At 39.6% G+C, this 23,789-nt stretch overlaps 1 protein-coding gene across 1 annotated transcript; it reads left to right on the top strand.

The window, feature by feature from the left end:
• The first annotated feature begins 14,701 nt into the window (after positions 1-14,701).
• LOC107768327 (phospholipase A1-Igamma2, chloroplastic-like) lies at positions 14,702-15,766 on the top strand. The gene is made up of 3 exons (XM_016587448.1): positions 14,702-14,782; positions 15,241-15,485; positions 15,595-15,766. Exons 1-3 carry the CDS (start codon positions 14,702-14,704, stop codon positions 15,764-15,766), a joined length of 498 nt encoding a protein of 165 aa, XP_016442934.1.
• Positions 15,767-23,789: the final 8,023 nt, after the last annotated feature.

Below are 23,789 nucleotides of genomic sequence, written 5' to 3'. Positions count from 1 at the left end.
TCCATCTACAACTGATTATGCAACACGCCGTTTCCCTGGCTTTGGTGTAATCACCAACATCATCAATGGTGGACTTGTGATGACCTCATCATTTGTTTTATAAATAAATTCTGCGTTCCGAGGCCTTAAAAAACCTCTTTCAGCATCACCTCGATTTGCGTGCGCAGTCCGGGAGCATAGCCGGAAAGCCATTATGTGAAAATTTGTGAAAAATGATAAATTTTAACTTTAAAATAAATTTAAGTTGACTTCGGTCAACATTTTAGATAAACGTACCTGGACCAGTGATTTGACGGTCCCGAAGGGTCCGTAGGAAAATATGGGACTTGAGCGTATGCCCGGAATCGAATTCCGAGGTCCCAAGCCCGAGAAATAAATTTTTGAAGAAAATTATTTTCTGGAATACTTATGAGTTTTTGAAAATGAAATGTGTTTATAATTTGATGGTATCGGACCCGTATTCTGGTTCTGGAGTCCGGTACAGGTCTTATATGTGGTTTAAGTCGAGTCTGTGAAATTTGGTAAGAAACGGACTAGAAATGACGTGAATCGGACCGTATTTGAGAAAATTGGAAAATTTGAAGTTCTTGAGTGATTTCATGATTTTGGTGCTAAATTCATAGTTGTTGATGTTATTTTGGCAATTTGATCGCACGAGTAAGTCCGTAGGGTATTTTTGAGGCAGTGTACATGTTTAGTTTGGAGCCCCGAGGGCTCGGGGTGAGTTTCGGATAGGTTTCGGAAGGCTTTTGAACTTAGAAAAAGTTGCAAGTTTTCAATTTCTGGTGTTCTGGTGTGTTGTTCTTCGCGTTTGCGGAAGGACTCTCGCGAACGTGAAGGGTTAGTTAAGCTGAAGGAAATCTCCGTCTACGCGAACGCGAGACACAGGACGCGAACGCGAAGCTTTGGGGGTGTTTCCCTTCGCGAACGCGGACCTGCTATCGCGAACACGAAGGCCTTTGGGCCTGGGCAGGGGGAAAGGGATTTTTCTCCACGCGAACGCGGCCACCCGACCGCGAACGCGAAGGCTCAGGGGGCTGAAGCTCCGCGAACGCGAGCCTGTGATCACGAACGCGATGGCCAATTGGGCCTGACCCATCGCGAACGCGACAGACCCATCGCGAACGCGATGAAGGTTTGTCCAGTGATTTTTAAACAGTAACAGAAACGGGATTTAACCCAAAACTCATAACTTCTTCTTCCAAACTCCAAATTGGGCGATTTTTGAAAGAGAACTTCACCACAAATCCGTAGATATGTAATCTTAGACTCATTTTCTTCAATTTTCATTAACATCTATTAGATTTATATGCCTAAATCATGTTCTTAAGGGTAACAAATTAGGGATTTGGATAGAGTTAGGGCTTTTTGTATAATTGGAATTTAGACCTCGTTTTGGGGTCGGATTTCAAAACTAATTACATATTCGAGCTAGTGGGTGAATGGGTGATCGAGTTTTGGTCTGAACCTCGTGTTTTGACCAAGCGGGCCCGAGGAGGTCGATTTTTGACTTTTTGGGAAGAATGATAGGGAATCTATAATAAAGCATTGGAATCAAATTGTTTAGCGTTTATTGATATTATTAAGCCGATTATGTCTAAATACAATTGATTTGGAGCCAAATTCAAAAGGAAAAGTGGTGTTTGAGGTTTGAGTTGGTCGTGGAAGTTCGAGGTAAGTGTTTGGTCTAACCTTAGCTTGAGGGATTAGGAGTTGTGCCCTATTTGCTACGTGTTACTTGTTGAGTATGACATATAGACATGGTGATGAGTATCTATACGTTGGTGTCAAGCATGACTGTGAGTCTTAAATTAAAATTGTTGTGTTCTTAACAAATACTACGAATGCCTAAGTTGTTGATTCTCTGTGTTGAGCACGGATTATGATTATTCTCGTGGAAATTACTTATGATTGAGTATTACTGCTAGTAGAGGAAGTTAGATATTGGAACAAGTTTGGTTATAGCTGATTTTCCCTTGCCAGGATTTACTTATATTGTCGATTCCCTTGCCGGGATAGTGTTGTTTCTTTATTGATCCCTTTCCGAGACTCCCTTTGTGATTGGTATTGAACTGTATATGCGGATCGGGTTGCAAGCCGCAACAATATTATATTTTGATCGGGTTGCACGCTGCAACAATATTATGTTTGGATTGAGTTGCACGCCGCAACAATAATATGGTTGGATCGGGTTGCACGTCGCAATAGTATTTTTATGATTTGGATCGGGTTGCGTGCCGCAATAATAGTTAATACAAGTGCTCATTGGTTGGTTACGAGTTCCTTATTCTTTTGCTGTGAATTCTAAATTGTTCTTTATGTTTTCTCTTAAATTACTGTTGGTAAATGATATTCCCCCGCAACATGTCCCCCTCCCATCTTTACTTGTTTATTTCTGTTTTATTTTCCGTTGTATATTATATAACTGCACACGTTTATTTGGTAGTCTGGTCCTAGCCTCATCACTACTTCACCGGGGTTAGACCAGGCATTTACCAGCACATCTAGTGGGTCTTATGGAGAGTGTCACCCGGGCAGGCTTGCTTCCTGTAGCACCAGCCATCTCTCAGGCTGGAGGAGGAGCCCAAACTCCTGCTATTTGCACTCCGGAGCAGATGGCTCCCCGGTTTCAGACTCCAGCAGCTCAGACAGTTAGAGCAGTTTAGCCGGGTATGGTAGCTCAGACCGGTGATGGAGCAGTTATGTTTGCTGATGCTTTGTGGAGATTGGACAGGTTCACCAAGGTCTTCAGTACTACTTTCAGCGGTGCATCTTCTGAGGATCCCTAAGATTATCTAGACAGCTGTCATGAGGTTCTCAGGAACATGGGGTAGTGGAGACCAATGGGGTTGACTTTGCTACCTTCCACTTGTCTGGATCCGCCAAGACTTGGTGGAGAGATTATTATTTGGCTAGACCAGCCGGATCACCAACTTTGACTTGGGAACAGTTTACTCAGCTATTTCTGGAGAAGTTTCTCTCTATCACTCAAAAAGAGATCTATCGGAGGCAGTTTGAGCATCTCCAGCAAGGTTCTATGACCGTTACTCAATGTGAGACCAAATTCATCGACTTGGCCCGTCATGCTCTTATCATACTTCCCACCGAGAGAGAGAGAGAGAGGGTGAGGAGGTTCATTGATGGACTTATTCAGCCGATTCGACTTCAAATGGCTAAGGAGACAGGGAGTGAGATTTCTTTTCAGGAGGCAGCCAATGTGGCCAAGAGAGTTGAGATGGTTCTATCGCAGGGGGGTGGTCATTCAGGTCGTCAGGGTCCCCGTCATTCAGGCAGATTCAGTGGTACCTCGTCTGAAGGTAGGGATTCATATGGTAGAGGCCATCCTCCTAGGCCTTTTCAGTCAGCACTTCAGGTTTCTCACGGCGCATCGGGTGGCCATGGTTCTCATATGCAGTATTCTGATCAATAGCCCTACAGTGCACCACCAGCTCTTATCAGTTCACCGCCACTCCAGAGTTTTCGGGGTGGTCATTTAGGTCGCCAAAGTCAGTCTCCGTTTCCTCAACCGTAGCACTCAGGTGGATGTTTTGAGTGCGGTGAGTATGGTCATATCCGGAGGGCTTGTCCGAGATTGGTGGGTACTCACTCACAGCAGCAGGGTTCCCGTGCTATGGTTCAGGCACCAAGTGTTCCACCGCCCGCTCCGCCAGCTAGGGGTGGGGTTATAGATGCTAGAGGTGGAGGTAGAGGTATTAGAGGTGGAGGTCAGGCAGCTAGAGGTGGAGGCCAGCAACAGACTGTCCTAGAGATGTAGTTTAGGGTGGTGGGGCTTAGCCCCGATGTTATGCTCTTCCAGCCAAGCCTGAGGTTGAGGCTTCCGATGCAGTTATCACAGGTACTATTCTAGTTTGTAGCAGAGATGCTTCAATTTTATTTGATCCAGGGTCTACATACTCCTATATGTCATCTTATTTTGTACAGTATCTGGTCATGCCTAGTGATTCCCTGAGTGCCCCTATATATATGTCTACACTGGTGGGTGATTCTATTGTGGTAGATCGAGTCCATCATTCGTGTATATTTTTGATTGACAGTCTTGAGATTTGTGTAGATTTGTTACTTTTGGACATGGTTGATTTTGATGTCATATTGGGGATAGATTGGTTATCACCTTACCACGCTATCTTGGACTGTCATGCCAAGACTATGACCATAGCCTTACCGGGTCTACCCCATTTTGAGTGGAGAGGGACTCCTGGTCATTCTACCCGTAGTGTTATCTCTTATGTGAAGGCTCGACGTATGGTCGAGAAGGGGTGTTTGGCCTATTTGGCATATGTTTGTGATTCTAGTACCGAGGTTCCTTCTATTGATTTTGTGCCTGTTTTTCTTGAGTTCCCTGAGGTATTTCCTTCAGACCTGCCGGGTATGCCACTCAACAGGGATATTGACTTCTGCATTGATTTGACTCCGGACACTCAGCCCATTTCTATTCTGCTGTATCGTATGGCCCCGCCTGAGTTGAAAGAGTTGAAGGAGCGGTCGCAAGACTTGCTTGAATAAAGTTTCATTAGACCTAGTCTTTCGCATTGGGGTGCACCGGTGTTGTTTGTTAAGAAAAAGGATAGAACGGTGCGAATGTGTATAGATTACCAGCAGTTGAACAAGGTTACAATCAAGAATAAGTATCCATTGCCGAGGATTGACTTGAGATCTGGCTACCATTAGTTGAGGATTAGGGCATCTGATATCCCTAAGACAGCTTTCCGCACTCGGTACGGGCATTATGAGTTCTTGGTGATGTCATTCGGGTTGACAAATGCCCCAATAGCTTTTATGGATTTGATGAACCGAGTGTTCAGGCCTTACTTGGATTCATTCGTGATAGTCTTCATTGATGATATTTTGATCTATTCCCATAGTCGGGAGGAGCACAAGCAACATCTTAGAGTGGTTCTTCAGACTTTGAGGGATAGTCAGTTGTATGCCAAGTTTTCGAAGTGTGAGTTCTGGTTGAGTTCGGTTGCATTCTTGGGTCATGTTGTATCAGCAGAGGGTATTCTAGTTGATCCGAAGAAGATAGAGGCAGTCAAGAACTGGCATAGACCCGCATCAACTATAGAGATTCGGAGTTTCTTGGGTCTGGCAGGCTACTATCGTCGGTTTGTGGAGGGGTTTTGTCTATTGCAGCCTCGATGACCAGGTTGACCCAGAAAGGTGCCCAGTTCAAGTGGTCGGACGAGTGTGAGCCGAGCTTTCAGAAGCTCAAGATAGCTTTGACTACGACACTAGTATTGGTGTTTGCCTACAGGTTCAAGGCCATACACAGTTTATTGTGATACATCTCGTATTGGGCTTGGTGCGGTGTTGATACATAATGGCATGGTCATTGCCTATGCCTCGCAGCAGTTGAAGATTCATGAGAAAAACTATCCGGTTCATAATTTGGAGTTGGCAGCCATTGTTCACGCATTGAAGATTTGGAGGCATTATCTGTATGGCGTGGCATGTGAGGTGTTCGCGGATCACAAGAGTCTGCAGTACTTGTTCAAGAAGAAGGAGCTAAATTTGAGGTAGAGAAGGTGGTTGGAGATGTTGAAGGACTATGATATCACCATATTATATCATCTGGGAAAGGCCAATGTGGTGGCCTATGCTTTGAGTAGGAAGTTAGCCAGTATGGGCAGTCTTGCTTATATTCCGGTTGGTGAGAGGCCACTTGCTTTGGATGTTCAGGCTTTGGCCAATCAGTTCGTGAGGTTGAATGTTTCTAAGCCCAGCCGTGTGTTAGCTTGCACGACTGCTCGTTCTTCTTTATTGGGGCGTATCCGTGATCGGCAGTTCGATGATCCCCATTTGTGTATCCTTAGAGACATGGTGCAACACGAAGGTGCCAAGCAGGTTACCTTAGGTGATGATGGAGTTTTGAGATTGCAGGGTCGAGTTTGTGTGCCTAATGTGGATGAACTCCGAGAGTTGATTTTAGAGGAGGCCCATAATTCCCAGTACTCTATTCATCCGGGCTCCACTAAGATGTATTAGGATTTGCAGTAGCATTATTGGTGGCAGAGAATGAAGAAGGACATTATTGCATATGTGGCTCGGTGTTTGAACTGTCAACAGGTTAAGTACAAACATCAGAGGCCCGGTGGTTTGTTCCAGAAGATTGAGATTCCTAAGTGGAAGTGGGAGCGTATCACTATGGACTTCGTTGTTGGACTCCCATGGACTTAGAGGAAGTTCGATGTAGTGTGGGTTATTGTTGATAGGCTGACCAAGTCAGCACATTTCATTCCTATGGCAGTCTCCTATTCTTCCGAGAGGTTAGCTGAGATCTATATCTGGGAGATTGTTCGTCTTCATAGTGTGCCCGTGTCTATCCTTTCGGATCGAGGTACGCAGTTTACCTCACATTTCTGGACGGCAGTTTAGCGAGAGTTGGGCACATGGGTTGAGTTGAGCACATCGTTTCATCCTCAAACAGATGGGCAGTCCGAGCGGACTATTCAGATTTTGGGGGATATGCTCCAAGCTTGTGTCATTGACTTTGGAGGCTCATGGGATCAGTTTTTGCCTTTAACAGAGTTTGCCTACAACAACAGCTACCAGTCGAGTATCCAGATGGCTCTTTACGAGGCCTTGTATGGTAGGCGATGTCGGTCGCTGGTTGGATGGTTTGAACCGGGAGAGGCTTGGTTGTTGGGTACAAATCTAGTACAGGATACCTTGGACAAGGTCAGGATTATTTAGGACATGTTTCGTACAGCTCAGTCCAAGCAAAAGAGTTATGCCGATCGTAAGGTTCGTGATTTGTCTTTCATGGTCGGTGAACGGGTATTGCTTCGAGTGTCGCCTATGAAGGGCGTGATGAGATTTGGGAAGAAGGGTAAGCTTAGCCCTAGGTTCATTTTCCTGTTTGAGATTCTTGATCGAGTGGGAGAGGTGGCTTACAGACTTGCGTTGTCGCCGAGCTTATCAGCCGTGCACCCAGTGTTTCATGTGTCCATGCTTCAGAAGTATCACGGCGATCCATCCCACGTGTTAGATTTCAGCACTGTCCAGTTGGATAAGGACTTGTCTTATGAGGAGGAGCCGGTAGCTATTCTAGACCGGCAGGTTCGTCAGTTGAGATCGAAGAGTTTTCCCTCTGTTTGTGTTCAGTGGAGAGGTCAGCCTGCTGATGCATCGACCTGGGAGTCCGAGTCCGAAATGCGGAGCCGTTATCCCCATCTTTTCCCCGACTTAGGTATTCCTTCTTATGTCTGTTCGAGGACGAACGGTTGTTTTACAGGTGGAGAATGTGATAACCCAAAAGGTAATCACTTGTTTTAGAAATAAATTTTACGTTTCGGGGCCTTAAAACCCTCTTTCAGCATCACCTCAATTTGCGTGCGTAATCCAGTTACATAGCCGGAAAGCCATTATGTGAAAATCTGTGAAAAATAATAAATTTTGACTTTAAAATAAATTTAAGTTGACTACGGTCAATATTTTGGGTAAACGGACTTGGACCCGGATCCGGATCCGTGATTTGACGGTCCCGGAGGGTCCACATGAAAATATGGGACTTGGGCGTATGCCCGGAATCGAATTCTGAGGTCCCAAGCCCGAGAAATGAATTTTTGAAGAAACTTATTTTCTGGAATACTTATGAGTTTTTGAAAATGAAATGTGTTTAAAATTTAATGGTATAGGGCCCGTATTCTGGTTTCAGAGCCCGGTACAGGTCTTATATGTAGTATAAGTCGAGTCTGTGAAATTTGGTAAGAAACGGACTGGAAATGACGTAAATCAGACCGTTTTTGAGAAAATTGGAAAATTTGAAGTTCTTGAATGATTTCATGATTTTGATGTTAAATTCATAGTTGTTGATGTTATTTTGGTAATTTGATCGCACGAGTAAGTCCGTATAGTGTTTTTGAGGTAGTGTACATGTTTGGTTTGGAGTCTCGCGGGCTCGGATGAGTTTCAGATAGGTCTCGGATGGCTTTTAAACTTAGAAAAAGTTGCAGGTTTTCAGTTTCTGGTGTGTTGTTCTTCGCGTTCGCGGAAGGACTCTTGCGAACGCGAAGGGTTAGTCAGGCTGAAGGAAATCTCCTTCTACACGAACGCGAGACACAGGACCCGAACGCGAAGCTTTGGGGGTGTTTTCCTTCACGAACGCGGACCTGCTATCACGAATGTGAAGGCCTTTGGGCCTGGGCAAGGGGAGAGGGATTTTACTCTATGCGAACACGGCCACCCGACCGCGAACGCGAAGGCTCTGGGGGCTGAAGCTCCGCGAATGCGATGGCCAATTGGGCTTGACCCATCGCGAACGCGATGAAGGTCTGCCCCGTGATTTTTAAATAGTAACAGAAACGGGATTTAACCCAAAACTCATAGCTTCTTCTTCCAAATTCCAAATTGGGCGATTTTTGAAAGAGAACTTCACCACGAATCCGTAGGTATGTAATCTTAGACTCATTTTCTTCAATTTCCATTAACAACCATTAGATTTTTAGGCCTAAATCATGTTCTTAAGGGTAGAAAATTAGGGATTTGGGTAGAGTTAGGGTTTTTTGTATCATTGAAATTTAGACCACATTTTGGGGTCGGATTTCGAAACTAATTACATATTCGGGCTCATGGGTGAATGGGTGATCGGGTTTTAGTCCGAACCTCGTCTTTTGACCAAGCGTGCACGGGGTCGATTTTTGACTTTTTGGGAAGAATGATAGGGAATCTATAATTGAGCATTGCAATCAAATTGTTTAGCAATTATTGATATTATTAAGTCGATTATGTCTAGATACAACAGATTTGGAGCCAAATTCAAAAGGAAAAGAGGTGTTTGAAGCTTGAGTTGGCCGTGAAAGTTCGAGGTAAGTGTTTGGTCTAACCTTAGCTTAAGGGATTAGGAGTTGTGTCCTATTTGCTACGTGTTACTTGTTGAGTACGACGTATAGGCATGATGACGAGTATCTATACGTTGGTGTCAAGCATGACCGTGAGTCTTAAATTGAAATTGTTGTGTTATTAACAAATACTACGAATGCCTAAGTTGTTGATTCTCTGTGTTGAGCACGAATTATGATTATTCTCGTGGAAATTACTTATGATTGAGTATTGGTGCTAGTTGAGGAAGGTAGATGTTGGAACAAGTTTGGTTATAGCTGATTTTTCCTTGCCGAGACGTATTTACTTATACTATCGATTCCCTTGCCGAGATAGTGTTGTTTCTTTATTGATCCCTTGCCGGGACTCCCTTTGTGATTGGTGTTGAACTGTATATGTGGATTGGGTTTCAAGTCGCAACAATATTATTTTTGGATCGGGTTGCACGCCGCAGCAATATTATGTTTGGATCGGGTTGCACGCTACAACAATAATATGATTGGATCGGGTTGCACGCCACAATAGTGATAAATGATGTGGATCAGGTTGCACGCCGCAACAGTATTTTTATGATTTGGATCGGGTTGCACGCCGCAATAATAGTTAATAAAAGTGCATATTGGTTGGTTACGAGTTCCTTATTCTTTTGCTGTGAATTTTAAATTGTTCATTATGTCTTCTCCTAAATTACTGTTGGTAAATGATATTCCCCCGCAGCATGTCCCCCTACCATCTTTACTTTTTTATTTCTGTTTTATTTTCCGCTGTATATTATATAACTGCACATGTTCATTTGGTAGTCTGGTCCTAGCCTCGTCACTACTTCGCCGGGGTTAGGCCAGGCACTTACTAGCACATGGGGTCGGTTGTGCTGATACTACACTCTGCACTGTGTGCAGATCCAGGAGCGGCAGCTTTTGGACCATAGCTTTGGGTGGCTGCCTTCAGTCTAGTCAGAGATCCCGAGGTAGTCCTGCAGGCGTCCGTAGGCCCCGACGTTCTCTTCAATCTTTATATCCTGTTTTCATTTACTTCAGAGACAGGTTGTATCTTTCTTTCCAGATAATTATTTGTAGTATTCGTAGACGGTCCGTGATATTGTGACATCGGTTCCGGGTAGAGTTGTACTTGATATTGTCGTACTTGTTTTTGACGAAGTTATCAGATTACGTCTTCCACATGTATTTAGTTATTGTTAATATTTCATCGTTGATCGCATGTTGATTTAAACTGTTAAAAAGGGCTAAATAAAAGAGTTAGTGAATCTATAATACTCGGGTTGCCTAACTTTCACGAGGAGGCGCCATCACCACTCCCAAGGATGAGAAATCCGGATCGTGACAGGACTTGAATGTAATAAAGGTTCAAATGCACAGAGGGAGCAAAATTGGTTTCTATAGTAAATACTGTCAGATTTTGGGAGTTTACCATGGCAACAACTTAGACTGTGGTAACCGAAGGCCTTTTGGCCAGTAGAGACCTTAAATCAGTTCTACTACTTTTGTGTAGCAGTTGACACCCTAATAAGGTTTGGTCCATCTAAAAATAATATGATCTCTTGCTTAATATGGAGCCTGAAAAGAGTTTATTGTCAAAACTTGAAGAAGCATCAACTGAAGTTTGGGATTGCAGGGCCAAACTTCAGACATTACCAGGTTAAATTTTGTTTGAAGTTTGCAAATATCATGCCAGAAAAAATTATCTGAAGTTCAAAATAACAAGCTGATTTTGTCTGAAGTTTGCACTATAAACTAAAGAACTTCAGACTAGAAAAATTATCTAAAGTTCAAAATAACAAGCTGATTTTATCTGAAGTTTGCACTATAAATTAAAGAACTTCAGACTAATTTGTCTGAAGTTTGCACTACAAACTAAAGAGCTTCAAACTAATTTCTCTGAAGTTTGCACTACGAATTAATATTTTTTTGATTGCTTTTGCAAGTCAGGCCAAACTTCAAATGAAAATATCTAAAGTTTTACTTTGATAAGGTCATACTTCAGGTAAAAAATTATGAAGTTCAAACTTCAGAAATAAATTATTGCTACTTCAGGCCCCGCATGTCTGAAGTTACTCAAAAAATGGGTACACTTGCAATTTTTTTTACAAAGCGGGTATAAGTTAAATGATGACCCAAAAACTGGGTAGATGCACATGCCCCAATTTGAAGCCAAAAACTAATTATAATAGCTAGCCGGTGAAATAAAAATCTCACTATTCGCATTCTAAACCCATGTCAAGTATTTCAAATGATTTCTAATCTTAGAAATCTCATTTAGCTGGTGAATTCAAAAAAATAAAATATTTTTCAAAAGAGAAAAAGTTACTTAAAAACTCAATTCAGGAAGAAAAAATACACATAAATAACGACATTATATGTGTATGAGAGAGAGAAGTACATTTAACAATGTATACAAGATATACTTTAGATGCACAAACACACGCGGATACACTTAGTATACACTTTAGATACACATACACACTCGGATACACTCAATATACACAAATGACACACTGCCAAACTCAGTACACATTGCATATATTTTAACATTGTATAACAGTGTCTTTACAAATTCTATGTAAAATTAATATACAAGTACCATGTATACAACTTTATATAACTGTATATACAATTTTTATACAAAACTACAACTTTTATACAACTTTTAAGAATTAACTAAAAAAGAAAAAAAAACGAAAGAGTGAGAATTTATATAAATATTTATTACAAAAAAGAAGAAGAAATATTAAAGAAGGAATAAGAAGAAGAAAAAACAAAAGACGATGTATATAAGGTTTTTATATATTATATAAACAAATGATTAAACCTAAAGAAATAACATCTAAAAGGGAAAAAAAAACGCTGAGAGTAATTGTGAGAGAAAGATTATACACTTTATATACAAAAGATGTATTAATTATTCACTTTATATGCATATATATACACACTGCATATATACATTATACATTGTATATATACTTTATATAAAAAATAATTATATGAACATGAAATGTGTATAAATAGCGTATATACATTCTATCAGTATAAATACACCTTTCATACAAATGTGCTTATATAATTATATACATTTTATATAATATTGTTAATACTCACCGTAGCCACTATAATCTTTCACGTCCAATTTTGTATAATATGTGTATAATAAATGTATCATCAGTGTATAATGTATATACAATGATTATACACATATTATACAAGAATTACACGATATATAAATAAAGGAGCATTGATAGTAACGGAGGACAACCAACTTGGCAGAACAAGGTTTTTCTCCGGCAGTGGCCATTTTATTTCCTTCATCTCTCATCTTCTCATAAAATTTATCCAAAAAAATATCATGCAATACCATATCTGAAAGTGGATAGAAAGCGAAGAAGAAGACAACCACCATCAAAATTTGGACGAAAATTACACAAAGAAGATAATATTTTTTCATCTAAGTGAAGGAGGATCGTAAATATAAAAAAATATGTGTTTGTGTCGTTATAGTGGAAGAGAAAAAAAAGAAAAAAAAATATACTGTAGGAGTGAAAAAGGGAGAAGATAAGAAGTGAGGGAAAAGAAGGTTGAAGAAGGGAGAAGATGGGATGGGGGGAGGGGGGAGAAGTAGGCAGCTGAAAGAGGGGAGAAAGAATGAAATTTTAGGGTTTTGGTTGTAAGTTGATATTAAATTGCTAATAAAGGCTAAAAAAGGTAGTTTTTATAAAGTAGGGCCATTATTTTGCCCGAGTGGCCATAGAGTGATGATTTCGTGTTTTTCTCTTCTTATTTTAATTATTTTAGTTTCCTTCTCTCTCTATGTATATAAAATATTACTAATTTCTGGACATGTGTCTCCTGAATTTTGATAATTTTTTTTTTTAAAAAAAAGATTATTAATTATATTATAATTTTAGAATTTTATTCATTTTATAATGCAGACTTGCAATTTTGGGGGAAAAGCTTCTAAAACCAATACAACTATATAAGCAAGAACATTACAAAAAAATAAATACAAGAAGAACACAACTTAACAAATTCACTAATTGCCTTTACCATGTGTATCTAGTCATCCGCCAAAAACACCATAACTCCTGTGGAACCTTTAAAATGGGGAATGATGTTAGAATTTGGACTTACGTTAATTGGTCATAGCCTGAAAAGATAATGACCGGCCCAAGTAATGGGTAAATAAAAGGCCTAATATTAAATACTATGTGTATGGATGAGTGAGGCACAATAATAATGTTGGCTTGTGATAGGTTGACATTCTTTATAAATAGAGGCCAACCCCTCTTTCCCTAGCTATTAGAAAACTCTAGTGTATTCTGCCTCTTGAATACATGGTAACGGTAGACGTCCCATCACTCACGTTCTCCGAGCTGTGAGAGCGCGTAGCTAGTGGATCGTGGAATTTGGTCTCAGGCTTTATTGTGGTTTGCTGTTGCTGCTGAATCCAAGGAGTTTAACGATACGCTCCCTTAAACTCTAACTCAAGATTATGATTTTATATTTATATGATTGTGTCTTAATCTCTGCTATGACTGTAAATTCATTATCTAATACTCCATCCGTTTCAATTTATGTGAACCTATTTGACTGGGCACGGAGTTTAAGAAAAGAGAGAAGACTTTTGATCTTGTGGTCTAAAATGAGGCACATATATTATGTGTGACTATAAATCTTTGTGTAAAGGTAAATTATTTCCAAATAAGGAAAGAAGTCATTCTTTTTGGCACGGACTAAAAAGGAAATAGGTTCACATAAATTGAAACGGAGGGAGTAGTTGATATCAAAGCCACCATAGTTCAAGATTGAGATCATTATTTAATTTTGAGTTTATAAATATGAGCCGATGTTCGTTTCAAATGCTGGATAACAGAATTAATTGAACGTGTTCAACCCATAAAAGTTGAACAAAAGTGTTTTTAATTTCACTAACTTGTTTTGATATCCACTGCGAAATCTCTATTTTTCTTAAGTTGGAGATTAATTTTGTGAATTAAAATAATAATAAAAATTAAAGAGGCGAGTGCTCTGGTGGTGACAACAACCGCAATTTATTCTTACAAGTGGTTTACAATCCCTCCTCTAGTCTGTATTGAAGAGATTCTGAAAGGATTATTTGGTTGAATCATGCTTACCTGAGCCAACATATTTAGATATTTTGTGGTTTTCAAAAAAAAAAAAAAAATAGTAAGTTGCTCACTGACTTCAAATTTACGGCGGCATTAGAGAGACTAATGTTGTCTCTTAAGGTAGGTCACATGGCCTTGTAATTTGGCCAAAAAGTGACTCAATTATGGCCTTTGGTAAACCTTTAAAATTAAAAGAGTGACCCACCAACTAAATCTCTTTCTGTTAACTTATTTTATTTATCATGTTGATTATTTGAATTATACATGACCCACTTAAAATAAATTAGTATTTGATTTTTTCTTACCCTCAACTATTTTAGCCGTGACCAGTAGAAAGAGTTTCTTGGAATTTGCTCAATTTTCTTAATTAGAAGAGTTCAAAATTATATAGGCTTATTTTATGTAACACTCTGTAAATTTATATTGGGTGTAAATGTGTTAAATGAATATTCGTATGAAATTTTAGACATGTGAAGTCCTATCGGGATGAGTATGGGTGGAAATAGTTCTTTTGAAATCAAGACGGAGAGTAAGATATATAAGATTCGATAAAATCGACTAAATTTATGGAAGGTCTGTATTCCAGTCTAGTTTTGTAAAAATATATTAGGAATTTAAGAAAAATTAAAACATGAAAGTTGTATTCCTTTGAAATACCTTTTTAATAATGTATTGTGGAGACTGAACGGATATTTGTGAACAAAGTTATGAGCATTTTACTGAATAATGTACAGTATGCGTGCCCAGTTGCCCGTCCAGCTGTCCCGTGCGCGGCAGTGCACTTATGGCAGTGTCGCTGCCCTTGCTGTGTGTTCAGGTGCGCGGTTGGGCTTTCAGCTGCATGGCAGCGCACCCCGGGGTCATTTAAAGATCCCTACCTCGTCCCCGATACACCCAAACACAAAAATTTGCTCTAGAAAGGGAAACTCTCAAGAACCTAACTTCCTCCGAGGTCCCTCCATCATCCAAGGTAAGTTTTAATAATAATTCTAAGTTAATTTCTATTCTCCAACACCTTATTAACATGGGTAAACCCTTCAAATTATTAAATATTCTATTGAGACATCATTGTTGAGAAAAAAAACTCTAAAACTCGAATTCAAAAGGATTAAACGTCAAAAAGGTAATATCTTCACCCTCTAATTAATTATAGCATTGAGTTAATGATTATAGACTCTACATTCATGAGATATGAGTTGATGAGTTTCATCTAAAATTTTAACTGTTAAAGGAAATATATTTTTTAATATATTATGTTTCAACAGGTATGGAGTAAAAACGCAAATTGGATTGGTTATGTTGCTATTTCGAATGACGAAACCTCGAAACGCTTAGGCCGCCGTGACATAACGATTTCATGGAGAGGGACTGTGACTCGTTTGGAATGGATTGCTGATTTAATGGACTTTCTCCATCCGATTTCTTCTAACAAAATACCTTGCCCTGACCCTAATGTCAAGGTTGAATATGGGTTTCTTGATCTCTATACTGACAAAGATGAGAACTGCAGGTAAGATCTATTACATAAATTTGATAGGTTCAATATTTAAGTAATTTTTCAACACTGAACCATTATACTTTTAGTTAAACTCATTGATTATATGCTGCGTACTGTGTAGGTACTGCAAGTTCTCAGCGAGAGAACAGATACTAACCGAGGTGAAAAGATTAGTAGAAAAGTATCCAAATGAGAAAATGAGCATAACAGTGACTGGACACAGTTTAGGCAGTGCTTTGGCAATATTGAGTGCGCATGATATTGTCACGAACTTAGAGTCTATAATCATTTGATATAATTAATCGAGACCAACCCCTCTTTCCCTAGCTATCAGGAAACCCTAACGTATTCTGCCTTTTGAATACGTGGTAACGGTAGACATCCCATCACTCACATTCTCCGAGATGTAAGAGCGCGTAGCTAGTGGATCATGGAAGTTGGTCTCAGACTTTATTGTTGTTTCATGTTGCTACTGAATCCAAGGAGTTTAACGATACGCTCCCTTAAACTCTAACTCTAAAATTATGATTTTATATTTATATAATTGTGTCTTAATCTGTGCTATGACTGCAAATTCATTATTTAACAGTTGATATCATAGCCACCATAGTTCAAGATTAAGATCATTATTTAATCTTTAGTTTATAAATATGAACTGATGTTTGTTTCAAATATTGGATAACAGAATTAATTGAACGGGTTCAACCCGTTAAAGTTGAACAAAACTGTTTTTAGTTTCACTAACTTGTTTTGATATCCACTGCAAAACTCTATTTTTCTTAAGTAGAAATTAATTTTGTGAATTAAAATAATAATAAAAATTAAAGAGGTGAGTGCTCCGGTGGTGACAGCAACCTCAATTTATTCTTACAAGTGGTTTACAATCCCTCCTCTAGTCTGTATTGAAGAGATTTTTGAAAGGATTATTTGGTTGAATCATGCTTACTTGAGCCAAGAAGTTTAGATATTTTGTGGTTTTAAAAAAAAAAAATATAGTAAGTTTCTCACTGATTTCAAATTTACGGCGGCATTAGAGAGACTAATGTTGTCTCTCACGGTAGGTCACATGGCCTTGTAATTGGGCCAAAAAGTGACTCAATTATGGCATTTGGTAAACCTTTAAAATTAAAAGAGTGATCCACCAACTAAATCTCTTTCTGTACATGACCCACTTAAAATAAATTAGTATTTGATTTTTTCTTACCGTCAACCATTTTAGCCGTGACCAATAGAAAGAGTTGCTTGGAATTTGCTCAATTTTCTTAATTAGAAGAGTTCAAAATTATATGGGCTTATTTTATGTAACACTCTGTAAATTTAGATTGGGTGTGAATGTGTTAAATGAATATTCGTATGAAATTTTAGACATGTGAGCCCTATCGGGATGAGTATGGGTGGAAATAGTTCTTTTAAAATCAAGACGGAGAGTGAGGTGCATAAGATTCGATAAAATCGACTAAATTTATGGAAGGTCTGTCTTCCAGTCCACTTTTGTGAAAATATATTAAGAAAAACATGAAAGTTATATCCCTTTGAAATACCTTTTTAATAATGTATTGTGGAGCCTGAACGGGTATCTGTGAACAAAGTTATGAGCATTTTATTGGATAATGTACAGTATTCGCGCCCAGGTGCCCGCCCAGATGTCCCATGCACGACATCGCACTTATGGCAGTGCCGCTGCCCTTGATGTGTGTTCAGGTGCTCGGTTGGGCTTTCACCCCGGGGTCATTTTAAGATCCCTACCTCGTCCCCCACACCCCAAAACACAAAAACTTGCTCTAGAAAGGGAAGCTCTCAAGAACCTAACTTCCTCCAAAGTCCCTCCATCATCCAAGGTAAGTTCTAATAACAATAATTCTAAGTTAACTTCTATTCTCCAACACCTTATTAACATGGGTAAACCCTTCAAATTATTAGATATTCTATTGAGACATCATTGTTGAGAAAAGAAACTCTAAAACTCGAATTCAAAAGGATTAAACGTCAAAAAGGTAATATCTTTACCCTCTAATTAATTATAGCATTGAATTAATGATTATAGACTCTACGTTCGTGAGATATGAGTTGATGAGTTTGATAGAAAAACACGAAAAATTATAGGTTTGGGTTGTTGATTGTTGATTATTGATTAAGGGTGTTATTTATCTTATGGGTGATGAAGAATGGTATTGAGATTTTAGAATTATCTAGGAGTAAGAGAATGAGTTGTTGGGTATAGAAACACCATTAATAAGGGTTATGAAACTTTATGCCCATCAAATATTTGATAAAATGCCTAAGTGAGTAAAATATGAGTATTAGTGCCAATATTGGTTCCTCTTGATATGTATTGCCATAGAGTATCGTTGAAAGAGGCAACGAACATTGTGATACGCTTATAAGGGTCAATGTGAGGCTAACTCTCTTTTATATTTGGAATGTTTATGATTCTCCCTACGTCTCATTCTTTTACACTATTACGAGTTTCCTTAAAAAGTAATTATGCCTTAGCTCCATGATAGTTGTAGAACTTCTATTCTTTAGATGGCATAATTTCATAATTCATTCAATATACTATGAGTCTCAGCCATAACAAATTACTTTATTATAAATACATATCTTAGTCTAGTTCTATTCAGCATTCCAGTACTCAACATGGTTTAGTATTTCAGTATCATGTATTGCAGTATGATTCTCAGTTCCTGATTCTAAACCCTTAAATTTTGAACACCTGTATTTGGGCCAGAGGCCATAGTTTATGCTTTACGCATCTTTAGGCCTGAGGCCGTAGTTTTTGCTTTATGCATCTTTAGGCCAGAAGGGCCCGAGGCTGTAGCTTGTGTACATATATATTAGGCCTGAGGCCATAGTTTATTTATTCAGATAAATAGATAGTTCATCATTCAAAAGAGGGAGTATTTATATCCTTTCTTTCAGTTATTTTACATACCAGTGCAATTCAAATATACTAATGTCCCTTTTGCTCGGGGCCTGCATCTCACTATGTAGGTAACGATTTACAGGTTGATGATTTTGCTTGCTAGGACATCTCGTATCAGCTATTGGTGAGCCCCAGTCTTTTGGGGCATTATCCCTCTTTTTCAGTCTTTATAGTATTTCAGTTAGTAAGGTATGCCGGTAACCTTGTCCCGGTAAACAGTTAGAATTTTAGTATTCTTCAGAGGCTTCGTAGACTATAGTCCAATTAGTCAAATGTTAGCAGGCTTTTATGTGTTAGCCTTTTTGGCTACTCGTTTATACTAGCAGAATTTTCTGTATTTTCCGCATTCATGATTATTTCAATCAGTCTCTTTAATATATCAACATGTTGCATGTTTATATTCAGCTTACAGTTATACCACATATTGATCCATCCATCCAGTTGGTTAGCTCGGTCACATGCAATCCGGCACCAAGTGCCGTGTTACTCTCAGGCCATAGTTCAGGGCATGACAAAGCTTGGTATCAGAGCCTAGGTTCAAGAGTTCTAGGGAGTCTATGAAGCCGTACCCAGTGGGGTCACTTTTATATGTGTGTGCACGCCACACGTGTAAACACTTGACCACCAAGACATCTAGGATGTTTCATTTCTTTTATACTCTAGATCGTACAGTTAGAACTACGCTTTCAGGAATCTTTCTAACTCCGAAAATGCCTGTAAAAAGAAAGTACACCAAGAGGACCTCATCTACTAGCCGTAGGGCAACGACTAATGCTACTTAAGAAGAGAACACTCCAGCCTAAGGAGTTGCATCGGGCTCAGTGCCTAGTGTTTCAAATATGGATGTTAGGGGAGCTATCTAGTTGCTCACCCAGATTGCCGCTACTCAGTCTCAAAGGCAGGGAACAAGTGTTATTGATGAGACAGATAGTTCCAGGTCCAGGGAATTCATGAATATGAAACCTCCAGTTTTCAAAGGGTCCAAAAAGGATGAGGGTCCTTAAAACTTCATTGATGATGTTCAAAAGATATTTTGAGTGATGCACGCTAGAAATAATAAGGTAGTAGAGCTTGCTACGTACCAACTGAAGAATGTTGCTAACACTTGGTATAAAACATGGGAAGCGTCCCGAGGGGAGAATGCGGTTCCTACAACTTGGAAGGAGTTTATAGACATGTTTCTTGCGCATTTTCTATCCATTGAGGTCTTGGAAGTTAAGGCTTTAGAGTTTGAGAGTGTAACGACCCGGCCGATTGTTTTGAGAATTAATGCCCCGATCCCCTATTAACTGCTTTCCCCGTGTTTGTTCTACTATTATGATTTGCCGGAAAGATTCTTTTTGAGTTTCAGAGTGTTTTGGGACATTTAGTCCCTAAATGAGAGCTTAAGCTTTAGAATTTGGACTGTAGTCGGAACAGTGTGAAGACGACCTCAGAATGGGATTCCATCAATTCTGTTAGCTCTATTGGGTGATTTCGGGCTTAGGGGTATGTCCGGATTGTATTTTGGAGGTCCACAACTTATTTAGACCTGAAATGCAGAAAGTTGAATTTTTGAAGTTTTTGGATCGATAGTGAGATTTTGATATCGGGGTCGGAATCTGATTCCGAAAGTTAAAATAGTTCCGCAGTGTTGTATGTGACTTGTGTGCAAAATTTGGGGTCAATCGGACATGGTTTGGTTGGTTTCGGCATCAGTTGTAGAATCCTTGAGATTTCAAGTTCATTAGGCTTGAATTGGAGGATGATTCGTGGTTTTAGCGTTGTTTGATGTGATTTGAGGGTTTGAATGAGTTCATATGATGTTTTAGGATTGGTTGGTATGTTTGGTTGAGGTCACGGGGGCCTTGGGTGAGTTTCGGATGGTTAACGAAAGTTGATTTGGACTTAGGCAATTGCTGAAGTTGTTGGACCTGTTGGTTTCGCACCTGCGGAGTTGGGACCACAGGTGCGACGCCGCAGAAGCGGATTGGGAACCGTAGGTGCGGTCTAAGGCACAAGTGAAGCTGGTCATATATGCGGCCCAAGGAACATAGAAGCAGAACCGCATCTGCGAGTAGAGGGTCGCAGGTGTGGATTCTGGCCGTTTAATGAAAATCCGTAGGTGCAAAGTAGGAACCGCAAGAGCGGGACCGCAGGTGCTGTAGACCCCTCGCAGATGCGAAAATTGCTGGGCAGAAATATGAAAAATTGAGGGTTTGAGTTCATAACTTGAAAAATCAAATTGAAGCTCGGGGGAAGGCGACTCTGTGGGGGGTTTTTGAAGAGAAGATCAGTGGGTAATAATTCCTGACCCCCTTTTGATTGTATTCCATTAATCTAAGGTTAATTTCATCATTTAATTTCAGATTTGGGTTGAAAAATTGGGAGAATTAAGGAAAAGTTCTTAGGCCGAGTTTTGGAATTTGATCAAGGTTTTGGTATCGGATTTGAGTGACCTTGGTATGGTTAGACTCATAAGTGAATGATGTTCATAATCAGTAATTTTTACCCAATTCCGAAATGTGGGCCCACGGAGGATTTTTGGGCGTATTTCTATTTTCTTACTTTAGCTTCGATTCTTTTAGCTAAATTCGTTGTTTGTAGTTTTATTTATATTATGAAATTTATTTGATTAGATTTGGGCCACTCAGAGTTGGATACTCGTGGCAAGAGCGTGATTTCGGATTGATTTTCAACTAATTTGAGGTAAGTGGCTTGCCTAACCTTGTGTGGGGGAAACTCCCTTAGGATTTTGGTACTGTTGTTATATGAGTGCCGTGTACGTGAGGTGACGAGTTTGAACACGTGCTAATTGTTGAAAAATGCCATTTTCATTAAGTAAATATCGGTGTTTTCTTTTAGTTGAGCAATACTTGTACTTGAAGCCTCCTTTTTAGCTTAGGAAAAACATGCTTATGTGGCTTAACTGTCTTATCTGCTTTAACTGCTTACCTGGATTTTGTGTAACATGTTTAGAGTAGAAATTTTCCTGTTTTCTTGATACGAACTTGAATAGAATTGTAGGATTCTTTCCTGATACTTTTGTGTGTTTACTTTGGGACTACGGATCGGTATTCCGGCAAACCCCCCTGCATGTTTACTTTGGGACTACGGATTGGTATTCCGGTAGATTCCCCTACACATTTATAATTGGGACTACGGGACGAGATCCCGGGAGATCCCTCTGTACTGGATATTTACTTTGGGACTACGGATTGGTATTCCAGGAGATTCCCCTGCACATTTATGATTCGGACTACGGGACGATATTCCGGGAGATGCTATAGGACGATATCCTGGGAGATCCCCTATTGCTATCTCCGTGTACTGAATTATATTCTTTTTGTGATTTTATTTCTTATCGACTGTTAGTATTTTTATTATAGTGTCATATTTTACTGTCTTACCTTGTTATATGTATATAACCAGTAGGGCCCTGACATTCCTCGTCACTACTCGACCGAGGTTAAGCTTGGCACTTATTGGGTACCGCTATGGTGTACGCATGCCCTTTACTGCACATGTTTTTTGTGTGTAGATCCAGGTTCTTCTGCTCAGCCGTTCTATCAGTGAGGTGGGATATATTAGAGACTTCGAGGTATATCTGCCGCGTCCGCAGACCTAGAAGTCCCTCTCTATTCTCTCCTTTAGCTTTAGACTTCCTGTATATACTTTTGATTAGACATTCTGGATTTAGAAAGCTATGTAGATTTCTATAGCTTGTGATTTCATGAGATTCCGGGTTTTGGGAGTTTGATTCATATTTGAGAGTGTGTATTGTATATGCCGAGCGACATCTTAAACTCTTTTATTATGTTTTACTCACAACTTGCTAGTTTCGTATTTCATTTTGTCCTTTTTCCGCAATTTGTTTGGCTTACTAATTGGGTCCAACCCTACACCGTTACAGAGTGGCGAGATCAGTCAATACAGTTTTTACCCGAGAAGGTCGGGATCGAATCCACAGGGAGCTAGAATTTTTGGGAGTTGGATTCCTATCTAAACTAGCAGTGTGTAGTGCTCTTTATTTCACTTCCAATCATATTTGTTTGTTTGCTACTTCTAATTTTATACTAATGATGTGCGAAATTAAGCTAAATATAAATGTTTTTAAGGTTTTCTAAATGGTTAAAGAAGCACTAGGGAAGTGACTTAATCCTAGGTGAATACTTGACGGGTTCTAAAGCCTAAGGCAAATTTGTTATGTTTGGGATTGCGATATAGCAATGCACGAAACTACTCACTCTATACCTCTCGGTAGCTTGAGTGACTTTACCCTAGTTGGCTTTCTCAAGACCAATTGGGTGTCAAAATTGCACAAGCAATATAGGCTCAAGTCGGGTATTACTATCTCTAGGTTTAACCCTTTAATTGGGGCTATCAATCTCTTGAATACGCCCCAATTCCTTGTTGGCTTGATTTTCCTAGACTCTAGTTCTCTTTCTCAAGAAGAGCCCAAGTCAAAAAGGCACAAATTAGTGTTTGCAACTACTAATTCAACATGAAAAATACAAATCGGGCCAAATATCAACTATCCATAAACATCTAAGCCCAAAAACAAGAAACCCATCAAATACCCACACTCGGGTTGAGCCACAACCCTAGCTAATGGGTCTAGCTACTCATAATAATGGAAGAAATTAGCTATTGAGATGAAGAATAACCCGTAAAATATAATTACAAGCTAAGATTCGAAGATTCAATCTAGCTACACAATTACTCAATATAGCTAAAAAAACGGTGTTCACGTGCTCAGCTATAGATAAGATGACCTAAAAATCTAAAAAAGAAGTATTTATACAAGGTCAAATTTTCTAGACAAAAATGCCCATGAAGGAGGTACCGCAGACCGTGGAAAATGAATCGCGACTGCGGTGAGGCTTTTTGGCTTCAAATCTTGTTCTCTGAATCTGGCCATCGCGGACCATAGTAAATGTACCGCGGCCACGATGGCTTCATCGCGGACCGCAACAAATGGACTGCGGATCGCGGTGTCTTGAAACTTCCAAACTTCATGTTCTCTGAATCTCTTCTCCGCGGATCGCAACAAATGGACAGCGGCCGCGATGAGGCTACCGCGAACCGAAAAAAATTAACCGCGGGCCGCGTTGCTTGAAATTCTAGAAATGCATTCTCTCTGATCTTTTCCACCACAGACCGTAATAAAAGAACCGCAGTCACGGTGGGTCTATTGCAGCCGCGGTGGATTTACTGCTGTAGCGGTGCTTTGACTTGTTCTTGGCATTTGTGCAGGTTTCACTCCTTTTTTAAGCTAGTTTTGACTTCTTGTCACTTTTTGACCAAACACTGCAAACAAGCACAACATGTAAGCTTTCGAGATTACTTGTATACATTTTTAATCCAAAACTCAAGCAAAAAGGAGTATAAAATAGACTAAAATCCCTAGTTAT

Source organism: Nicotiana tabacum, chromosome 20, assembly GCF_000715075.1.
Source record: "Nicotiana tabacum cultivar K326 chromosome 20, ASM71507v2, whole genome shotgun sequence".
NCBI lineage: Eukaryota > Viridiplantae > Streptophyta > Magnoliopsida > Solanales > Solanaceae > Nicotiana > Nicotiana tabacum.
The sequence above is the reverse complement of the archived record's forward strand: the minus strand, read 5'-3'. Positions and strand labels throughout refer to the sequence as shown.

Bases quoted from the DNA above. Each gene is read 5' to 3' on its own strand.
- LOC107768327 (XM_016587448.1), top strand. From the start codon at position 14,702: ATGTACAGTATGCGTGCCCAGTTGCCCGTCCAGCTGTCCCGTGCGCGG. The intron at 14,783-15,240 runs GTGTGTTCAGGT...ATGTTTCAACAG, and splicing joins GCAGTGTCGCTGCCCTTGCT to GTATGGAGTAAAAACGCAAA. The intron at 15,486-15,594 runs GTAAGATCTATT...CGTACTGTGTAG, and splicing joins GACAAAGATGAGAACTGCAG to GTACTGCAAGTTCTCAGCGA.